Source organism: Boleophthalmus pectinirostris, unplaced genomic scaffold, assembly GCF_026225935.1.
Source record: "Boleophthalmus pectinirostris isolate CB_2022bp ecotype Guang Dong unplaced genomic scaffold, ASM2622593v1 HiC_scaffold_1, whole genome shotgun sequence".
NCBI lineage: Eukaryota > Metazoa > Chordata > Actinopteri > Gobiiformes > Gobiidae > Boleophthalmus > Boleophthalmus pectinirostris.
In genome coordinates this window covers 4,960,236-4,976,720 of record NW_026570970.1, presented here as the reverse complement: position 1 = coordinate 4,976,720, position 16,485 = coordinate 4,960,236, and the positions used below count along the sequence as shown (strand labels likewise).

The window sequence follows — 16,485 nt, the reverse complement described above, 5'->3', positions numbered from 1 at the left end:
GGACTAAAACAGGACTAAACCAGGACTAAAAACCAGGACTAAACCAGGACTAAACCAGGACTGGAACCAGGACTAAACCAGGACTAAAACAGGACTAAACCAGAACTGAACCAGGACTAAACCAGGACTAAAACCAGGACTAAACCAGGACTAAAGGACAGGACAGGACTAAACCAGGACTAAAACAGGACTGAATCAGGACTGAATCAGAACTAAACCAGGACTAAACCAGGAAACCAGGACTAAAACAGGACTAAACCAGGACTAAAAAAGGACTAAACCAGGATTAAACCACACTGTAAACCCAAATTAATAATCATTACTAAAACCGCGCGTGGTAAGTGACGCACTGGGACGTCTAGTTTTTACAATATCAAAAACTAAACAAATCAAGCTCTGTTTACATAAAATCTTCTGTCCAAGATAAACCATTACTAAAGAACTTAAGTTTCTAAAACTAATGTTTACAAGTAATTAACTAACCATTACTTGTGTATTACAGTAATCATTACTTATTTTTATCAGTATGTATTTCTGATATTTATGAGTATTTATTGAATATGTTTATTAATTATAATAATTAGATGCAAATTATACATCATATTATTTTTTTAATAATTGACATAAAATGACATTTTTTTTCTCACAAATTTATTGCAAAAATAGTGCAATAATAACATGCTTAAACCTGAATAAAGTGCAGTCTTCTGTTTGTTCCCTGTAACAGCATTTGCTTTTGTGTTTTACATTTCACAATTCAAACAAGGGCTTATAAGGGCTGTCAGCTTGTCCATAACAATTTCACCCTCAATGATGATTTTCAGGCAGCTGGGGGAAGATCTGGTGTTGGAAGAGAGACACCTTCAGATTTACTAACAAGATCCCAATGTCCATTTGGCGAAAAGGATTCATCACCATCCTAAAGAAAAACAACAAAATGAATGCCAGAAACATAACCATTAGTGAATGAAATTACTGAACTAGAACAGACTCAATAAGAATGACAAAACATAAATTGTATGAAATTAAATTTATGCTGACATGATAACTGATAAATGTTCAAACAAATATTTGAAAATCAATAATAATCTGACTTTAAGATAAATAATATTCATGGAATGGCTGAAGCTCGTAATGTATACAGACTACTTGTCAGTTTTGGCATATTCAAATTATACAATAAATGTCACATTCTAAAAGTTTCACATTACAAACAAAATGTACATTTACAAAGCGAAAAGAATTCGGTGGGACTGTCTCTGAGTGAGTAAGGAAGACGTCTTAGTGTGACTGTCCTTTTTTCAGTAGAATCCAGTGACTGTAAGACAGAAAATGGATACTGTATGATAAATTAAAAGAAATATACAGAGACGCCGGTAAAGATGCCGGTAGTACCGGCTCAGACACCGTTAACTGTTAGCATTAGCTGTTCTCTGTTAGCGGCTAACAGATGATAGCGAGCGCATCGTGACCACAAGTTAACTTCACGTTAGCCTTATTTGGCTGCAAGCGTCAACCAATGTCACCAACTATTCAGTCTCACGGGAACAGAAACCATATTTATTCACTTACCATGTGATGATAAAGCAAACTGACGCTGAATTGCAGCCAACAGTCCGAGCAGAAGTCAGATGTGGTTTGGTGCAGTTTGGGAGAGTTCAGGTGCCAAGCACCTCCCTTCACCGGTAAAAACATACAAGTGTGAGCGTCTCCACTCAGAGCCATTAGTACAGCAAATACTAGTTTAAAATAGTTTACAATTCACACTTTGTTTAGTAATGGTCCCGCCTTTTGCAAAATATTAAAAAGATTAGTAATATTAGCATTGGCTTAATATGTAAAAGAAAATTTGGGTTTACAGTGCAGGACTGAACCAGGACTAAAACAGGACTAGGACTAAACCAGGACTGAACCAGGACTAAACCAGGACTGAACCAGGACTGAACCAGGACTGAACCAGGACTAAAACTAAACCAGGACTAAAACCAGGACTAAACCAGGACTGAATAAACCAGGACTAAATGAGGACTAAACCAGGACTAAACCAGGACTAAACCAGGACTAAACCAGGACTAAACCAGGACTAAACCAGGACTACACCAGGACTGAACCAGGAACCTAACCTGGCTCTTTACCATCTGCGTGACTCTCTCTCTCCGTCGCCGCTCGCGCCTCTTCTCTTCTTCTCTTCTCATTCGTATCCCCGCGGCGCCGCCGCGGCAGCACCGGGGTCAGGGGACAGACGGGGCACCTCATTAAGCGCCCATCATTTATTTAACGTCCCCATCGCGCGCGCGGAGGGGGCGGGGTCGGGGCGCCGGCGTTTGACCCAGACGGGGGCGGGCTAACGAACCGCCGCGCGCTCGAGCCGCCCGTGTTTATGAACGGGGGGGGCGCGCGCATGCTAATGACACCGGAGCGTGTTTAATATGCCACGTCTGACACCTCGACTCCCCGGTGACACGACGAGGATGGAGGGAGAGGAAAGGAGGAGAGGAGAGGAGAGGAGAGGAGAGGAAAGGAAAGGAGGAGAGGAGAGGAAGAGGAGGAGAGGAAGGAGGAGAGGAAGGAGGAAAGGAGGAGGAGGAGAGGAGGAGAGGAGAGGAGGAGGAGAGGAGAGGAGAGGAAAGGAAAGGAGAGGAGAGGAGAAGGAGGAGGAGGAGAGAGGAAAGGAGGAGGAGGAGAGGAGGAGGAGAGGAGGAGAGGAGAGGAGGAGGAGAGGAGGAAGGAGGAGGAGAGGAGAGGAGGAGAGAGAGGAGAGGAGGGAGGAGGAGAGGAGGAGAGGAGGGAGAGGAGAGGAGGAGGAGAGGAGAGGAGGAGGAGAGGAGAGGAGGAGAGGAGGAGGAGAGGAGGAGAGGAGGAGGAGAGGAGAGGAGGAGAGGAGGAAAGGAGGAGAGGAGGAGAGGAGAGGAGAGGAAAGGAGGAGGAGAGAGAGAGGAGAGGAAAGGAGGAGAGGAGGGAGAGAGGAGGAGAGAGGAAAGGAGGAGAGAGGAGAGGAGGAGAGAGGAGGAGGAGGAGAGGAGAGGAGGAGAGGAGAGGAGGAGAGAGAGAGGAGGAGAGAGGAGAGAGGAGAGGAGAGGAAGGAGGAGAGGAGGAGGAGAGGAAAGGAGAGGAAAGGAGGAGAGGAGAGGAGGAGAGGAGGAGAGAGGAGAGAGAGGAGAGGAGGAGAGGAAAGGAGGAGAGGAGAGGAAAGGAGGAGAGGAGGAGGAGAGGAGGAGGAGAGGAGAGGAGAGGAGGAAGGAGAGGAGAGGAGGAGGAGAGGAGAGGAGGAGGAGAGGAGGAGAAAGAAGAGGGAGGAGAGGAGAGGAGGAGGAGAGGAGAGGAGAAGGAGAGGAGAGAGAGGAGGAGGAGGAGAAGAGGAGGAGAGGAGGAGAGGAGGAGGAGGAGGAGAGAGAGGAGGAGGAGAAGGAGAGAGAGAGGAGGAGAGGAGAGAGGAGAGAGAGGAGAGGAGGAGAGGAGAGGAGAGGAGGAGAGGAGGAAGGAGAGAGAGGAGGAGAGGAAGGAGGAGAGGAAAGGAGAGGAGGAGAGGGAAAGGAGAGGAGAGGAGGAGAAGGAGGAGAGGAGAGGAGGAGAGAGAGGAGGAGAGGAAAGGAGGAGGAGAGGAAAGGAGGAGAGGAGAGGAGAGGAGAGGAGGAGAGGAAAGGAGGAGAGGAGAGGAAGTAAGTGTCACTCAGTAATGACGGCTTCATTCCTCTGCAGTTTTATTCGTTTACACCAGTGTTTCCCAGACTTTTTTTATCCCATGTTTAAAAGTCCCGAGTCAATAAACATTATTTATAAATGACTAAATACATTCGTGATCATTATTGAACATTAATGAGGATATTTTATTGTTGGCTGATCCTGCGTTTGATTTTCTTCCGATTCAGTCCGTGGTTCATTCGTTCATTCGTTTTTCAATATAAAACCAAAAATAAGAAAATGAAAAAACACTCATTTTCTTCATTATTTGTCTCCAAAACCAAAATGAAAAAACAGATAATGATTCATTTTTTCAGTTTTCGATTTTGTGTTTAAATGAAAAATGGAAAAAACGGATAACGACGTTTCTTGTTTACGTGACTTCAGTGACTGTGATGCTGGACTGTTGCATCGTGTACGGACTGAACCGAGACCAGACCGGGACCAGACCGGGACTGAACCGAGACCAGGCCGGGACCAGACCGGGACTGAACCGAGACCAGGCCGGGACCAGACCGGGACTGAACCGAGACCAGGCCGGGACCAGAGCAGCTTTGACTCTGAGCCTCCGCAGGGTCCGAGCCCCAGCTTCCAGTCCTGGCCCTGCCGTGGGCTCTGATGGACCGTGACTGATGGACCAGACCGGAGACTGTGACCTCTGGTCTAGTCCCAGCCTGGCCTGGTCTCAGTCTCAGTCCCGGTCTGGTCCCGGTCTCAAGGTGCCACACAGGACAGTAGTTGGTGCACCAAATGGATCCAGTCCCGTGGTTCACCTGGATCTGGTTAGTGGTCAGAGCAAACAGCATCGCAGTCACGGAAGTCACGTAAACGGGAAACGGCATCCAGGTCCGGGACCAGAGCGGGACTGAGACTGGGACCAGACCAGAGCTGAGACCGGGACCAGACCAGAGCTGAGACCGAGACCAGGCCGGGACCAGAGGCTCAGAGCCCACGGCAGGGCGGGAGCTCGAAGCTGAGGCTTGGACCCCGCGGAGGCTCGGAGTCAAAACTTGGAGTCCGCTCTGGTCCCGCTCTGGTCCCGGACCTGGATCAGTCCTGGTTCAGTCCGTATGCGGTGCAAAAGTCCGGCATCGCAGTCACTGAAGTCACTTAAACGGGAAATGGTCGTTATCCGTTTTTTCCATTTTTCATTTAAACACTAAATCGAAAACTGAAAAAATGAATCATTATCCGTTTTTTTCATTTTGGTTTTGGAGACAAATAATGAAGAAAACTGTTGTTTTTTCGTTTTCTTATTTTTGATTTTATATTGAAAAATGAATGAACTAATGACACACGGCCTGTTTAGCAGAGACTTTCTGAGAGTCTGTGAGTGTAACCGAAGCTTTTGTATTATCCGTTTATAAATGTTATCTTTATCTGATCGTTTTATTCTGGGAATCTTCCGGAGCTTCTGCAGTTTGTGTCATAAAACAGAGCAGCGTTCGTCATCCAAGGGCACCGAGCGGAACATGTTGTACTTTTACTGTAGCAAGGTTTAAAAATGAAATGAATATAACGAGACGATTGTTCACAGCCATTAAGAAGATCTCTGCTGAATGAGAGAAAAAACAGACTTTTGTTTTAAACCTGCAGCTCCAATTTTTACTGTGACGTCACTGAACACAACACGACCCTGAACTGCACTTCTAATACAAGAAAAAAAAAAAAAAAAAAAAGCAATTATCTACCAAACAAATGGGTTTGAACTTCAGATTCGATTACCGTAATGTTTGGACTATAAGTCGCACTTTTTTTCATGGTTTGTGTGTTTCCTGCGACTTATTCTCCGGTGTGACTTCTGTATTAAAATTAAAATATAAAGTGAGCGGTAATTGGATTACAGTTACTTTGTTGAAATAAATGGATTACACAGAGGGATTTTTCTGTTTTCACATTTTGTGTCAAACCAGGACTAAAATCAGGACTAAAACCAGGTCTAAAACCAGGTCTGAACCAGGACTAAACCAGGACTGAAACCAGGACTAAAACCAGGACTAAACCAGGACTGAACCAGGACTAAACAGGACTAGGACTAAACCAGGACTGAAACAGGACTAAACCAGGACTAAAACCAGGACTAAAACCAGGTCTAAAACCAGGACTAAAACCAGGACTAAAACCAGGACTAAAACCAGGACTAAAACCAGGACCAGGACTAAAATCAGGACTAAAACCAGGTCTAAAACCAGGACTGAACCAGGACTAAAACCAGGACTGAACAGGACTAAAACAGGACTAAACCAGGACTGAAACAGGACTGAAACCCAGGACTTGAACCAAGAAGAACCAGGACTTAAACCCAGGACTGAACCAGGACTAAACCAGGACTGATCGCCAGGTAAACCGTTGGGTGACCGGCACAGAGCTCCACAGAGTTCAGTCCTGGTTTAGTCCTGGTTTAGTCCTGGTTTAGTCCTGGTTTAGTCCTGGTTTAGTCCTGGTTTAGTCCTGGTTTAGTCCTGGTTTAGTCCTGGTTTAGTCCTGGTTCAGTCCGGCATCACAGTTTAAGTCACGGAAACGGGAAACAGTCTTTATCCATTTTTTCTATTATTTATTTAAACACAAAATCGAAAACTGAAAAATCAAATCATTATCTGTTTTTTCATTTTGGTTTTGGAGACAAATAATGTTTCTTCATTTTCTTATTTTTGATTTTATTTTGAAAAACAAATGACCGAATGACACACAGATTTGTTTTGTTTCATTCACACATGTTTGAGTATTTCTTTATTATGAGTCTGTTTACATCTCCAAAGCTCAAAACGCTCTGTTCCACCTTGTGATGTCATGAAGTGTTAGATTTCAAGTGAACAGCTCTTATGTTTTTTACTTTTATTTCAGCAGAGATCGGCAATTCCAAGGTTAGAAATGATCCAAAATGGATTCTAGATGAAGGCGCGTGGAGTTTAAAAACACAGTAGGAGCGTATCGTGTATCACCAGATGACATCACAAGGTGGAACAGAGTGTTTGAGAGAAGAGCTCGGCCAAAATGTGCGTTAAAACAAGTGTGAACGAAACAAAACACAAACTCCGGGTCTGTTTTTGACGAGGAAACGACATTAGAAACCTTCAACTTCCACTTTTAAACGTTTTCGCTCTGGACTTTTCAGACGCCGCGTTTCCGTCGTCCGTGTTCCGCCGCCGCCGCCGCCGCAGACCCTCTCCTCCTCTCCTCCTCGTCCGTCCGCCGTGAGATTAAAGTGTGGCTCTGAATCCTAAAGGGGCTCTTCATTAGTCGCGGCTCCAGCCTCTGATTAAAAACACCTTTCATTTGACTAATGTTTCATCTTATCTGCCGCTCGCTGCCCTCAGATCAATCACTCTCATCTTTAATACACGGACGCCGCCGCCGCCGCCGCCGCTGCAATCAGACCTGCGCTATTACCGGGGGTCAAAGGTCAATGCTTATTCATACAGATACGTGATGTCGGGGAGTAACAGATTACATGTCCTGGAGTTAAGTAATCAGAGTATAAACTGTATTCAGTTACAGTTACTGTTTCAGTGAGTGGTAATTGGATTACAGTTACTTTGTTGAAATAAATGGACGATTCGTTTTTTCAGTTTTCGATTTTGTGTTTAAATGAAGAATGGAAAAAACAGATAACGGCCGTTTCCCGTTTACATGACTTCAGTGACTGCGATGCCGAACTTTTGCACCGCATACGGACTGAACCAGGACGGATCCAGGTCCGAGACCAGAGCGGGACTTAGACCGGGACCAGACCGGGACCAGAGCGGGACTGAGACCGGGACCAGACCGGGACCAGAGCGGACCAGAGCAGGACTGAGACCGGGACAGAGCTGCTCTGGTCCTCCGCACTCAAGAACCGTGGCTGGTTCCGAGGTGGAGCAAAGCCTCCGACTGACGCATTCACACCAATGAAAATGAACCGAACTAAGAGCTTTTGGTTCAAATGGACCAGGTCCGGGACCAGACCGGGACCAGAGCCCTACTGAGACTGGGACCAGACCGGGACCAGAGCGGGCCTGAGACCGAGACCGAGGGACCAGACCGGGACCAGAGCCGGAGGCTCAGAGCCCACGGCAGGGCCGGAGCTCGAAGCTGAGGCTCGGACCTCGTGGAGGCTCGGAGTCAAAGCTCGGAGTCCGGTCTGGTCCTGGTCTGGTCCCGGTCTCAGTCCCGCTCTGATCCCGGTCTGATCCCGGTCTCAGTCCCGCTCTGGTCCCGGTCTGGTCCCAGTCTCAGTCCCGCTCTGGTCTCAGACCTGGATCAGTCCTGGTTCAGTCCGTACGCGGTGCAAAAGTTCGGCATCGCAGTCACAGAAGTCATGTAAACGGGAAACGGCCGTTATCCGTTTTTTCCATTCTTCATTTAAACACTAAAATCGAAAACTGAAAAAACGAATCGTTATCCGTTTTTTCATTTTGGTTTTGGAGACAAATAATGAAGAAAACTGTTGTTTTTTTTCGTTTTCTTATTTTTGGTTTTATATTGAAAAACGAATGAACGAATGATACACGGATTTTTTGTGCTTCTTTCTGGACGCGCACTGAACCTTTAGAAAAAAAACACACCAGACAAAACTTGCCTGGACGAATCCAGACTCATCTCTGTACCAGCGGCTCCACATACAAAATGTTCTCTTCAAACTCAGGATGATTTAATCAGTCAAACGTTTCTTTTTTGGTTCTTCCCGTGGATCAATCCTGCCCATCACCTTCACTTTTCACTATTTTTCAATTCCCTCGGGAAGAGAAACAGTTTGAACAGAGGTTTGAGTCACACACATCTGATTCACTTTTGCATTTATGGAATTCGCAAACAAATTTCTCGAGCCGTTTTCCGCTGTTAGGATCCAACAACCACACAAAACTAAAATATGACAATATCAGAACCAGAAACAAAAGCGATATGGTTCAAAAGACTTGAAAAGATCAACTTTGACACTTTTTCCTTCCCAGTGTGGATTGCACGATGACCGGAAGATTCAGGATGCATGTATATTTAGAGACACTGGTGCGGTCTTAAAGGTTGTATAGAGGATTTTCCAAGGAACGAGAAATCCAGCGACTGTTTGTCCTTTTTCAAATGTTGCGCATGCGTGAAACCACCTCCCTCCCCTACAGCTCCTACGTAGAAACACCTCCTCCCTCCTCCTCCTTACGCCAGAAACAGGTTTGTTTACAGCCGGTGCTGCACATGACTTGTAAACAACTAACTACAGTGTTGGTTAGGCAAGACGGAGAAGTGAGGAGCAGGGGGGAAGAGTGGAGATCGGGCAGCGGGTGACAGGAGCAGGAAAGGGGAGCAGAGAAGAGAAGGTGCGCGGAGATTCAGTGCGAATGAACTAACTACAACACGCAGCAGCAAGCGGACTCTTTCTTTGCCTTGAAAATTACGTTTTCAGACATAGGATATCGCTTTCGTGTCCTGAAAAATGTTTGTCTCGCTCTTGGAAATAAAGTACGTTTTCATAATAAGCAGAAGTTTCCTGTCCAGGAGTAATTTGTGGACCAGTGCGTCAGTCTTTAGACCCTTCGTCTGCTTCAGTCGCGCCATCGCTGGAATGAATCTTCAAGAATCACCTTAGTTTGGGCTTCGCTGCTTTTCCCCTTGTCTTCTTCTTTCAGCGACCTCAAAAACGGACTTTGTTTTGCGGCGAACTGCTCCTGGATTCTTGTCGCCATTGCAACAAACTTTGTGCGAACTGCGAGGAAGATATAGGTCAAAAAAAGCCGCTAAGAACTGTTGCGTTGGTGGAGTAAACAGCGTCTGTGCGTCTTGCGTCTGTGGACTGCGTGACAGTCGTACGTAAACCACGTACCGGCGGCGCAGGCAAGTCAGTTACACTAGAAACGTAGGGAGTTTGATTGACAGCCTGTCAGCTCACAGATAACGAGGCAGTGTCGTTATCTATTGGCAAATGTTTAGCCCCACCACGTCCAGAGTTGATGAATTTTTATTCTCTTTTTTTTGGTCATCATAATTACAAGGCGACTGCATCTATAATCTATCACTGACAATTTGAAACAAAAAAAAATCCTCCATACAACCTTTAAATCATAAATCATAAATGTTTATTGTTTTTGTATTGTCACCGTCCTTGTCTGTTTTAAAAATGGTGCAGAATAAAGACGAAATGATAAAAATAATAAAAATCTAACAGCTCCAAAAAGTTTATTTAACAGAATCGACGGTTAGAACTTTGAGAAGCGAGTGTCACCGTCTCTTTATTTCAATATATTTCCGATTATCCGCACAAACAGAGGCGTGTTTTGATTCAGCGGGTGTGAAGGGTTCCAGCGGAGAACGTCATTAGCGTGGCTCTGTCCCCAGCACGACGCCTGTCAATCAAGTCCAACTCCTGCAGCCCGCGGAGACTCGACGCTCCCGAGAACCGAGACCAATCAGGACGTGAACAATCTCCAAACGACGCCGAAATACGACCACAAAAAAACGACGGCACGAAGAAAAACGAGACACGTTTAAAGTTATTCATCGTCTCTGCACAAACCGAACCTGGAATTTGTCTTAAAAGCAGAAGTGGGATTTTTAAAGTCTGGAACAAGATTCATGACTGACACCTGCCTACTTTAAAAAAAATAAATAAATAAATAAAAAAAATAAGCCCTCAAACATAAAAAGCCAGTTCAGAAAAATTCTGTAATATTTTATGTAATTTTTTATTTTAATTTTTAATGCAAAATCTTGTTATTAACTAAACCAGGACTAAATCAAGTCTAAACCAAAACTACACCAGGACTAAACCAGGTCTAAAACCAGGATTAAATCAGGACTAAACCAGGACTACACAAGGTCTAAACCAGGTCTAAAACCAGGATTAAATCAGGACTAAACCAGGACTACACAAGGTCTAAACCAGGCCTAAATCAGGATTAAACCAGGTTTAAACTAGGACTGAACCAGGACTGAAACAGGTCTAAACCAGGACTAAACAAGGACTAAACCAGGACTAAACCAGGACTAAACCAGGACTAAACCAGGACTAAAACCAGGACTAACTAAACCAGGACTAAACCAGGACTACACCAGGACTAAACCAGGACTACAGGACTAAACCAGGACTAAAACCAGGACTAAACCAGGACTACAGGACTAAACCAGGTCTAAAACCAGGATTTAAAACAGGACTAAACCAGGACTAAACCAGGACTAAACCAGGACTACACCAGGACTAAACCAGGACTAAACCAGGACTAACCAGGACTAAACCAGGACTAAACCAGGACTAAACCAGGACTACACCAGAACTAAACCAAGACTATACCAGGACTACACCAGGACTACACCAGGACTAAACCAGGACTATACCAGGACTACACCAGGACTATACCAGGACTACACCAGGACTAAACCAGGACTACACCAGGACTACACCAGGACTACACCAGGACTAAACCAGAACTAAACCATGACTAGACCAAGTCTAAATCAGGACTAAACCAGGACTAAGCCAGGACTAAACTAGGTCTAAACCAGTCTAAACCAGGACTACAACAGGACTAAACCAGGTCTAAACCAGGACTAAAACAGGACTAAACCAGGTCTAAACCAGGACTAAACCAGGACTAAACCAGGACTAAACCAGGTCTAAACCAAGTTTAAACCAGGACAACAAAAGGACTAAACCAGGACTAAACCAGGTCTAAAACCAGGACTAAACCAACTTTAAACCAGGACTAAACAGAACTAAACCAGGTCTGTTTGTGATGAGGAAACAACATTTTACCAGCTCAAAAAAATCAGTAGTTTTTTTTTTTTTTATTGTAAATCTATTTCACATCATGATTGCACTTGGACATTTTATTCAAAAACATTTCAGCCCTCGTTGGATATTTGGATGAAATATCAGAAAACAAAAAAACAAAATAATATCTGTAACTGTATAAATGTAACATAGATCAGTTTAATGCCATACTGAGGAACATTTGTGTATAATGAAACAAAAAGCAGAAGACATCTCCACCAGAAAACTTAGAAAAGCTCCGTTCAGACTGAAGGACCAGACCGGGACTGAGACCAGGACTAAGACTGGGACCAGACTGAGACTAAGACCGGAACTGAGACTGAGACTGGGTCCAGACTGAGACCAGACCGGGACTTAGGGCCAAGACCAGACCAGAACTAAGACTGGAAACAGGACCAGGACTGAGACCAGGACTGGGACCAGGACTGAGACCAGGACCAGCCAGGGACTGAGGCCAAGAACAGATCGGGACCAGAACAGGACCAGACCGGGACTGACACCAGGACTTAGACTGGGACCAGGACCAGGACTGAGACCGGGACTGAGACCAGAAACAGGATCAGGACTGAGACCAGGATTAAGACTGGGACCAGACCAGGACAGAGACCAGGACTGAGATGGGACTGAGACCTGGAAACAGGACCAGGACTGAGACCAGGACCAGACCGGGACTGAGGCCAAGAACAGACCGGGACTGAGACCAGGACTTAGACTGGGACCAGGACCAGGACTGAGACCAGGACTGAGACTGGGGCCAGACCGAGACCAGACAGGGACTGAGGCCAAGACCAGACCAGGACCAGAACAGAACTGAGACCAGGACTGAGACCAGGACCAGCCCGAGACTGAGGCCAAGACCAGACCGGGACCAGAACAGGACCAGACCGGAACTGAGACCAGGACTTAGACTGGGACCAGACCAAGACTAAGACCAGGACTGAGACTGGGACTGGGGCCAGACCGAGACCAGCCCGGGACTGGGGCCAAGACCAGACTGGGACCAGACCAGGACTAAGACCGGAAACAGGACCAGGACTGAGACCAGGACCAGCCCGGGACTGAGGCCAAGACCAGACCAAGACCAGGACCAGGACCAGGACTGGGACCAGGACTGAGACCGGGACCAGGACTGAGACCAGGACTGAGACGGGGAACTGAAAACGGTTTAGACCTGGTTCAGTCCTGGTTCAGTCCGTATGCGACCCAAAAGTCCGGCATTAAAAGATCAGATACAGGGTTGAAAAAATCAGATTTGTGTGAGTCGAGGCTGCAGTCTGAACGGAGACTCAGTTTATCTTTCAGGATTTGTTGAAGAGTTTTTGGTGAGTGAAGCGGCGGTGACGTTAGTGAGTAAAGACGCTGAGGGTTGGACTCTACAGACATTTGTGCGTGAATAAAAACATGATTCTGGTCATTATAACGAGCCCGGGTGATTCTGAAAGGGTCAGACGAAGAACCCTGACATGGTTTTCACACACACTGCACCCCGACGTCCTCGCTGTGACCGCAGTTATTGGTGCCGATTCCAGCGTGGGGACAGTTAAAGACGTCCGCCTCGGTTCCTGTGCACCTGAGCTCGTCCAGCCAGATCCTCCCGGTGCCTGAAGAGGAACATTAAACAACTCGGTTTCAATCAATCAATCAAACTTTATTTCTATATTCGAGTTTCAGTTGACGTCATTGTTATTAAAAGCCCGCGTTGCTGCTGGGAAATATTTTGGTCGGAGGCAAGAAACACGGTAGCGTCAAACACAGTGTGTAACCTCGCGTATTTATCCCTGATAATGGTAAATTCCTGCTGCATTATCGGATGCACAAATAGAAGCACGGAAGAAGGAAAATGTCTTTTTCGTATTCTGAGTGAAAAGAACCGCTAACGGTGAATTAAACGACTTTCAAACATTCGCAGAGCAAACGTAGAAGATCCTAACAAACCGTGGACTCCAACAAGTTCAACAACACATCGAGACTCTTGGAGGTTTTCATCTTTTCTGCTGTGAATGGCCCAGGAGTTTCCACCAAGTCATTGTGGATGTCGCCCAAGTGAATATTTGTCCAGGTAGTTGGCGATTCTGACCAGAAATTTGGTTTGGTTCCACCTTTTGTCGGGGTTGAAAAGGGTGATTTGTCGTCCGTCGATGCTTATGACCAATTTCTGGTCAAATGGTCTTGGGTCCTCTGCCGTTAGAGTGGATAAATAACCAGGGATCAATACCCTTTACGTGCTTTCTCGCTCCGTCCATCATGTTGAATTAGTGTTTCTTGCTGCCGACCAAAATAATTCCCAGCATGCAACGCGCGCTTTTGTCAACAATGAAACTTGTCTATAGCACCTTCCAACGAGCAAAGTGCTGTACAACATTAAAACAAGATAAAAAACAATAAACATCATACAAACAGGTCAACAAAGCACATTACACCATTAGTGTTAAAAGTGTTAAAAGCCGTTCTAAATAAGTAGGTTTTAAGTTTGGCTTTGAACAGATTTACATTATAGCACCAGATATTTTAAAGCTACAAGTCTGTTTATGCCACAGAAGGGTCCGCTTTAACCTCGGGGTCACATAGACTCGACAGAACTTTTTTTTTCCTTCCCGCTCTCTTGGGGCGGGTCAATCAGACCCAGAAATGTATTTTTCTTTTCTTCATTTATGGGTGTGACTGACCCATGAGAGCGGGAAGGAAAAAAGAAATCTTTCTTCTGGTCTATGTGACCCCGAGGAGAGCGTGAGGGTTAAAACGTGTGAACGGGTCAATTTGTGCAGAGCTCAATCACATGAACATTCTTCACACATTTACCAAGGCACACTTTAAAAGGTTGTATGGAGGATTTTTTTTTTGTTTCAAGTTGTCAATGATAGATTATAGATGCAGTAGCCTTGTAATTATGATGACCAAAAAAAAGAGAATAAAAATTCATCAACTCTGGACGTGGTGGGGCTAAACATTTGCCAATAGATAACGACACTGCCTCGTTATCTGTGAGCTGACAGGCTGTCAATCAAACTCCCTACGTTTCTAGTGTAACTGACTTGCCTGCGCCGCCGGTACGTGGTTTACGTACGTCTGTCACGCAGTCCACAGACGCAAGACGCACAGACGCTGTTTACTCCACCAACGCAACAGTTCTTAGCGGCTTTTTTTGACCTATATCTTCCTCGCAGTTCGCACAAAGTTTGTTGCAATGGCGACAAGAATCCAGGAGCAGTTCGCCGCAAAAGAAAGTCCGTTTTTGAGGTCGCTGAAAGAAGAAGACAAGGGGAAAAGCAGCGAAGCCAAACTAAGGTGATTCTTGGAGATTCATCTCTTCAGTCGATGGCGCGACTGAAGCAGACGCAGGGTCTAAAGACTGACGCACTGGTCCACAAATTACTCCTGGACAGGAAACTTCTGCTTATTATGAAAACGTACTTTATTTCCAAGAGCTACACAAACGTTTTTCAGGACACGAAAGCGATATCCTATGTCTGAAAACGTAATATTCAATGCAAAGAAAGAGTCCGCTTGCTGCTGCGTGTTGTAGTAGTAGCAAGTTTATTCGCATGGAATCTCCGTGCACCCCTCTCTGCACCCCCTCCCCGCTCCTCACTTCTCCACCTTGCCTAACCAACACTGTAGTTAGTTGTTTACAAGTCATTTGCAGCGATGAGCACTTGTTTTCTAGAAACAAACCTGTTTCTGGCGTAAGGAGGAGGCGGGAGGAGGTGTTTTTACGTTGGGAGCTGTGGGGGAGGCGGGTCAAACAGGACAAACAGTCGCTGGATTTCTCATTCCTTGGAAAATCCTCTATACAACCTTTAAATCAGGCATGTCCAAACTATGGCCCTCAGGCTTCCTTGTGAATTGGCCCAAATTACTTTGCATAAATTACAAATTAACTTTTTACTGCAAGTTTTTTGAAAATTTACCTTGATAAAACTAATGTTTAATATTTAGTGTGTGTTTTTAAGGATCTTAGAATGAGCCACAGTCTTTATTCATTCTAACATGTTAAACATGCACATACTTTAATTATTCACTGTGTAGAGCACCAGTCTACAGTCCTCTGCTTCATCTGTGTTTACATATGCGGCTCTTGATGAAAAAAGTTTGGACACTCCTGCTTTAAATGGTGCAAACTATTACTTGGTTCACCATAACAGATCTATATTTTGCTTTATTATTACTTACTCAATCAAAATTTATAATTTATATAAAATTTTAAGTATAATAAACACACACAAAGCTAAGATAAACAGTTTCAGAGACGGGTGATAGTTTTTCACTGTGAACTGAATAGGAGTCAGAGTTGTCCCGTGTTCACTGCCTGTTTGTACGGCTGCTCTTTAAAACACGGCTCAGAGCAGAACAGAGTCGGTGTTGCATCGTGAGGACGACGACAGAGCGCTCGGTGTGTTTACCTGCAGTAGCCGAGAAGGTGGTCAGAACACTCTGATATCCCAACATCCTGCAGATCACCTTCCCGTCCACTCTGTCGAAGTTATCGTCACAGACCGTCCCCCACACACCGCTGTACCTCACCTCCACACGACCACGAGACGGCCCGGGCACCAGCCGCACGTTCACTGTACACACACACACACACACACACACACACACACACACACACACAGAAGAAGTCACAATTAGAGACGGGCGTTCGATGAAATTTTCTTAATCGATCATCGGGAGAATTAACGATCAATTTTCGATTAATCATTCATGTTTTTTTTAAATATATAATAAGTATCATAATTATTACTACTATTACTAATCTGTATAAATAAACTCAACTTTACGACATATAAACCATAACATACTACACCTTACTAAGCCTTAATAAAGCATGAACAAAGACTTAATTAAGAATGATTCACGCTTAGTAAATGCTTAATAAAGCGTAATTCGTCTTCACTTTAGAAAAGACTTAACTAACAGATAACAGCCGCCTGAATGATCATTGCATTATTAGTAAATCATTCTCTCATGGCTTACTAATCATTAATAAATGCTCAAATGGTTAATTCATGAGTAATTAAGTATGAAATAATTATGAGTAACTATTTACAGCACAGGCAAATTAAGTG

At 45.0% G+C, this 16,485-nt stretch overlaps 1 protein-coding gene across 1 annotated transcript in view; it reads right to left on the bottom strand.

The window, feature by feature from the left end:
- Positions 1-11,414: 11,414 nt before the first annotated feature.
- Positions 11,415-16,485, bottom strand: part of marco (macrophage receptor with collagenous structure) — a 56,479-nt gene continuing 51,408 nt past the window's right edge. The window contains exons 13-14 of the mRNA XM_020940862.2: positions 15,820-15,984; positions 11,415-13,020 (exon numbers count right to left, since the gene is read on the bottom strand). Of these exons, the coding sequence (XP_020796521.2) occupies positions 12,890-13,020; positions 15,820-15,984 (296 nt within the window). The 3' untranslated portion in view covers positions 11,415-12,889. The remainder of the gene's footprint in view (positions 13,021-15,819; positions 15,985-16,485) is intronic.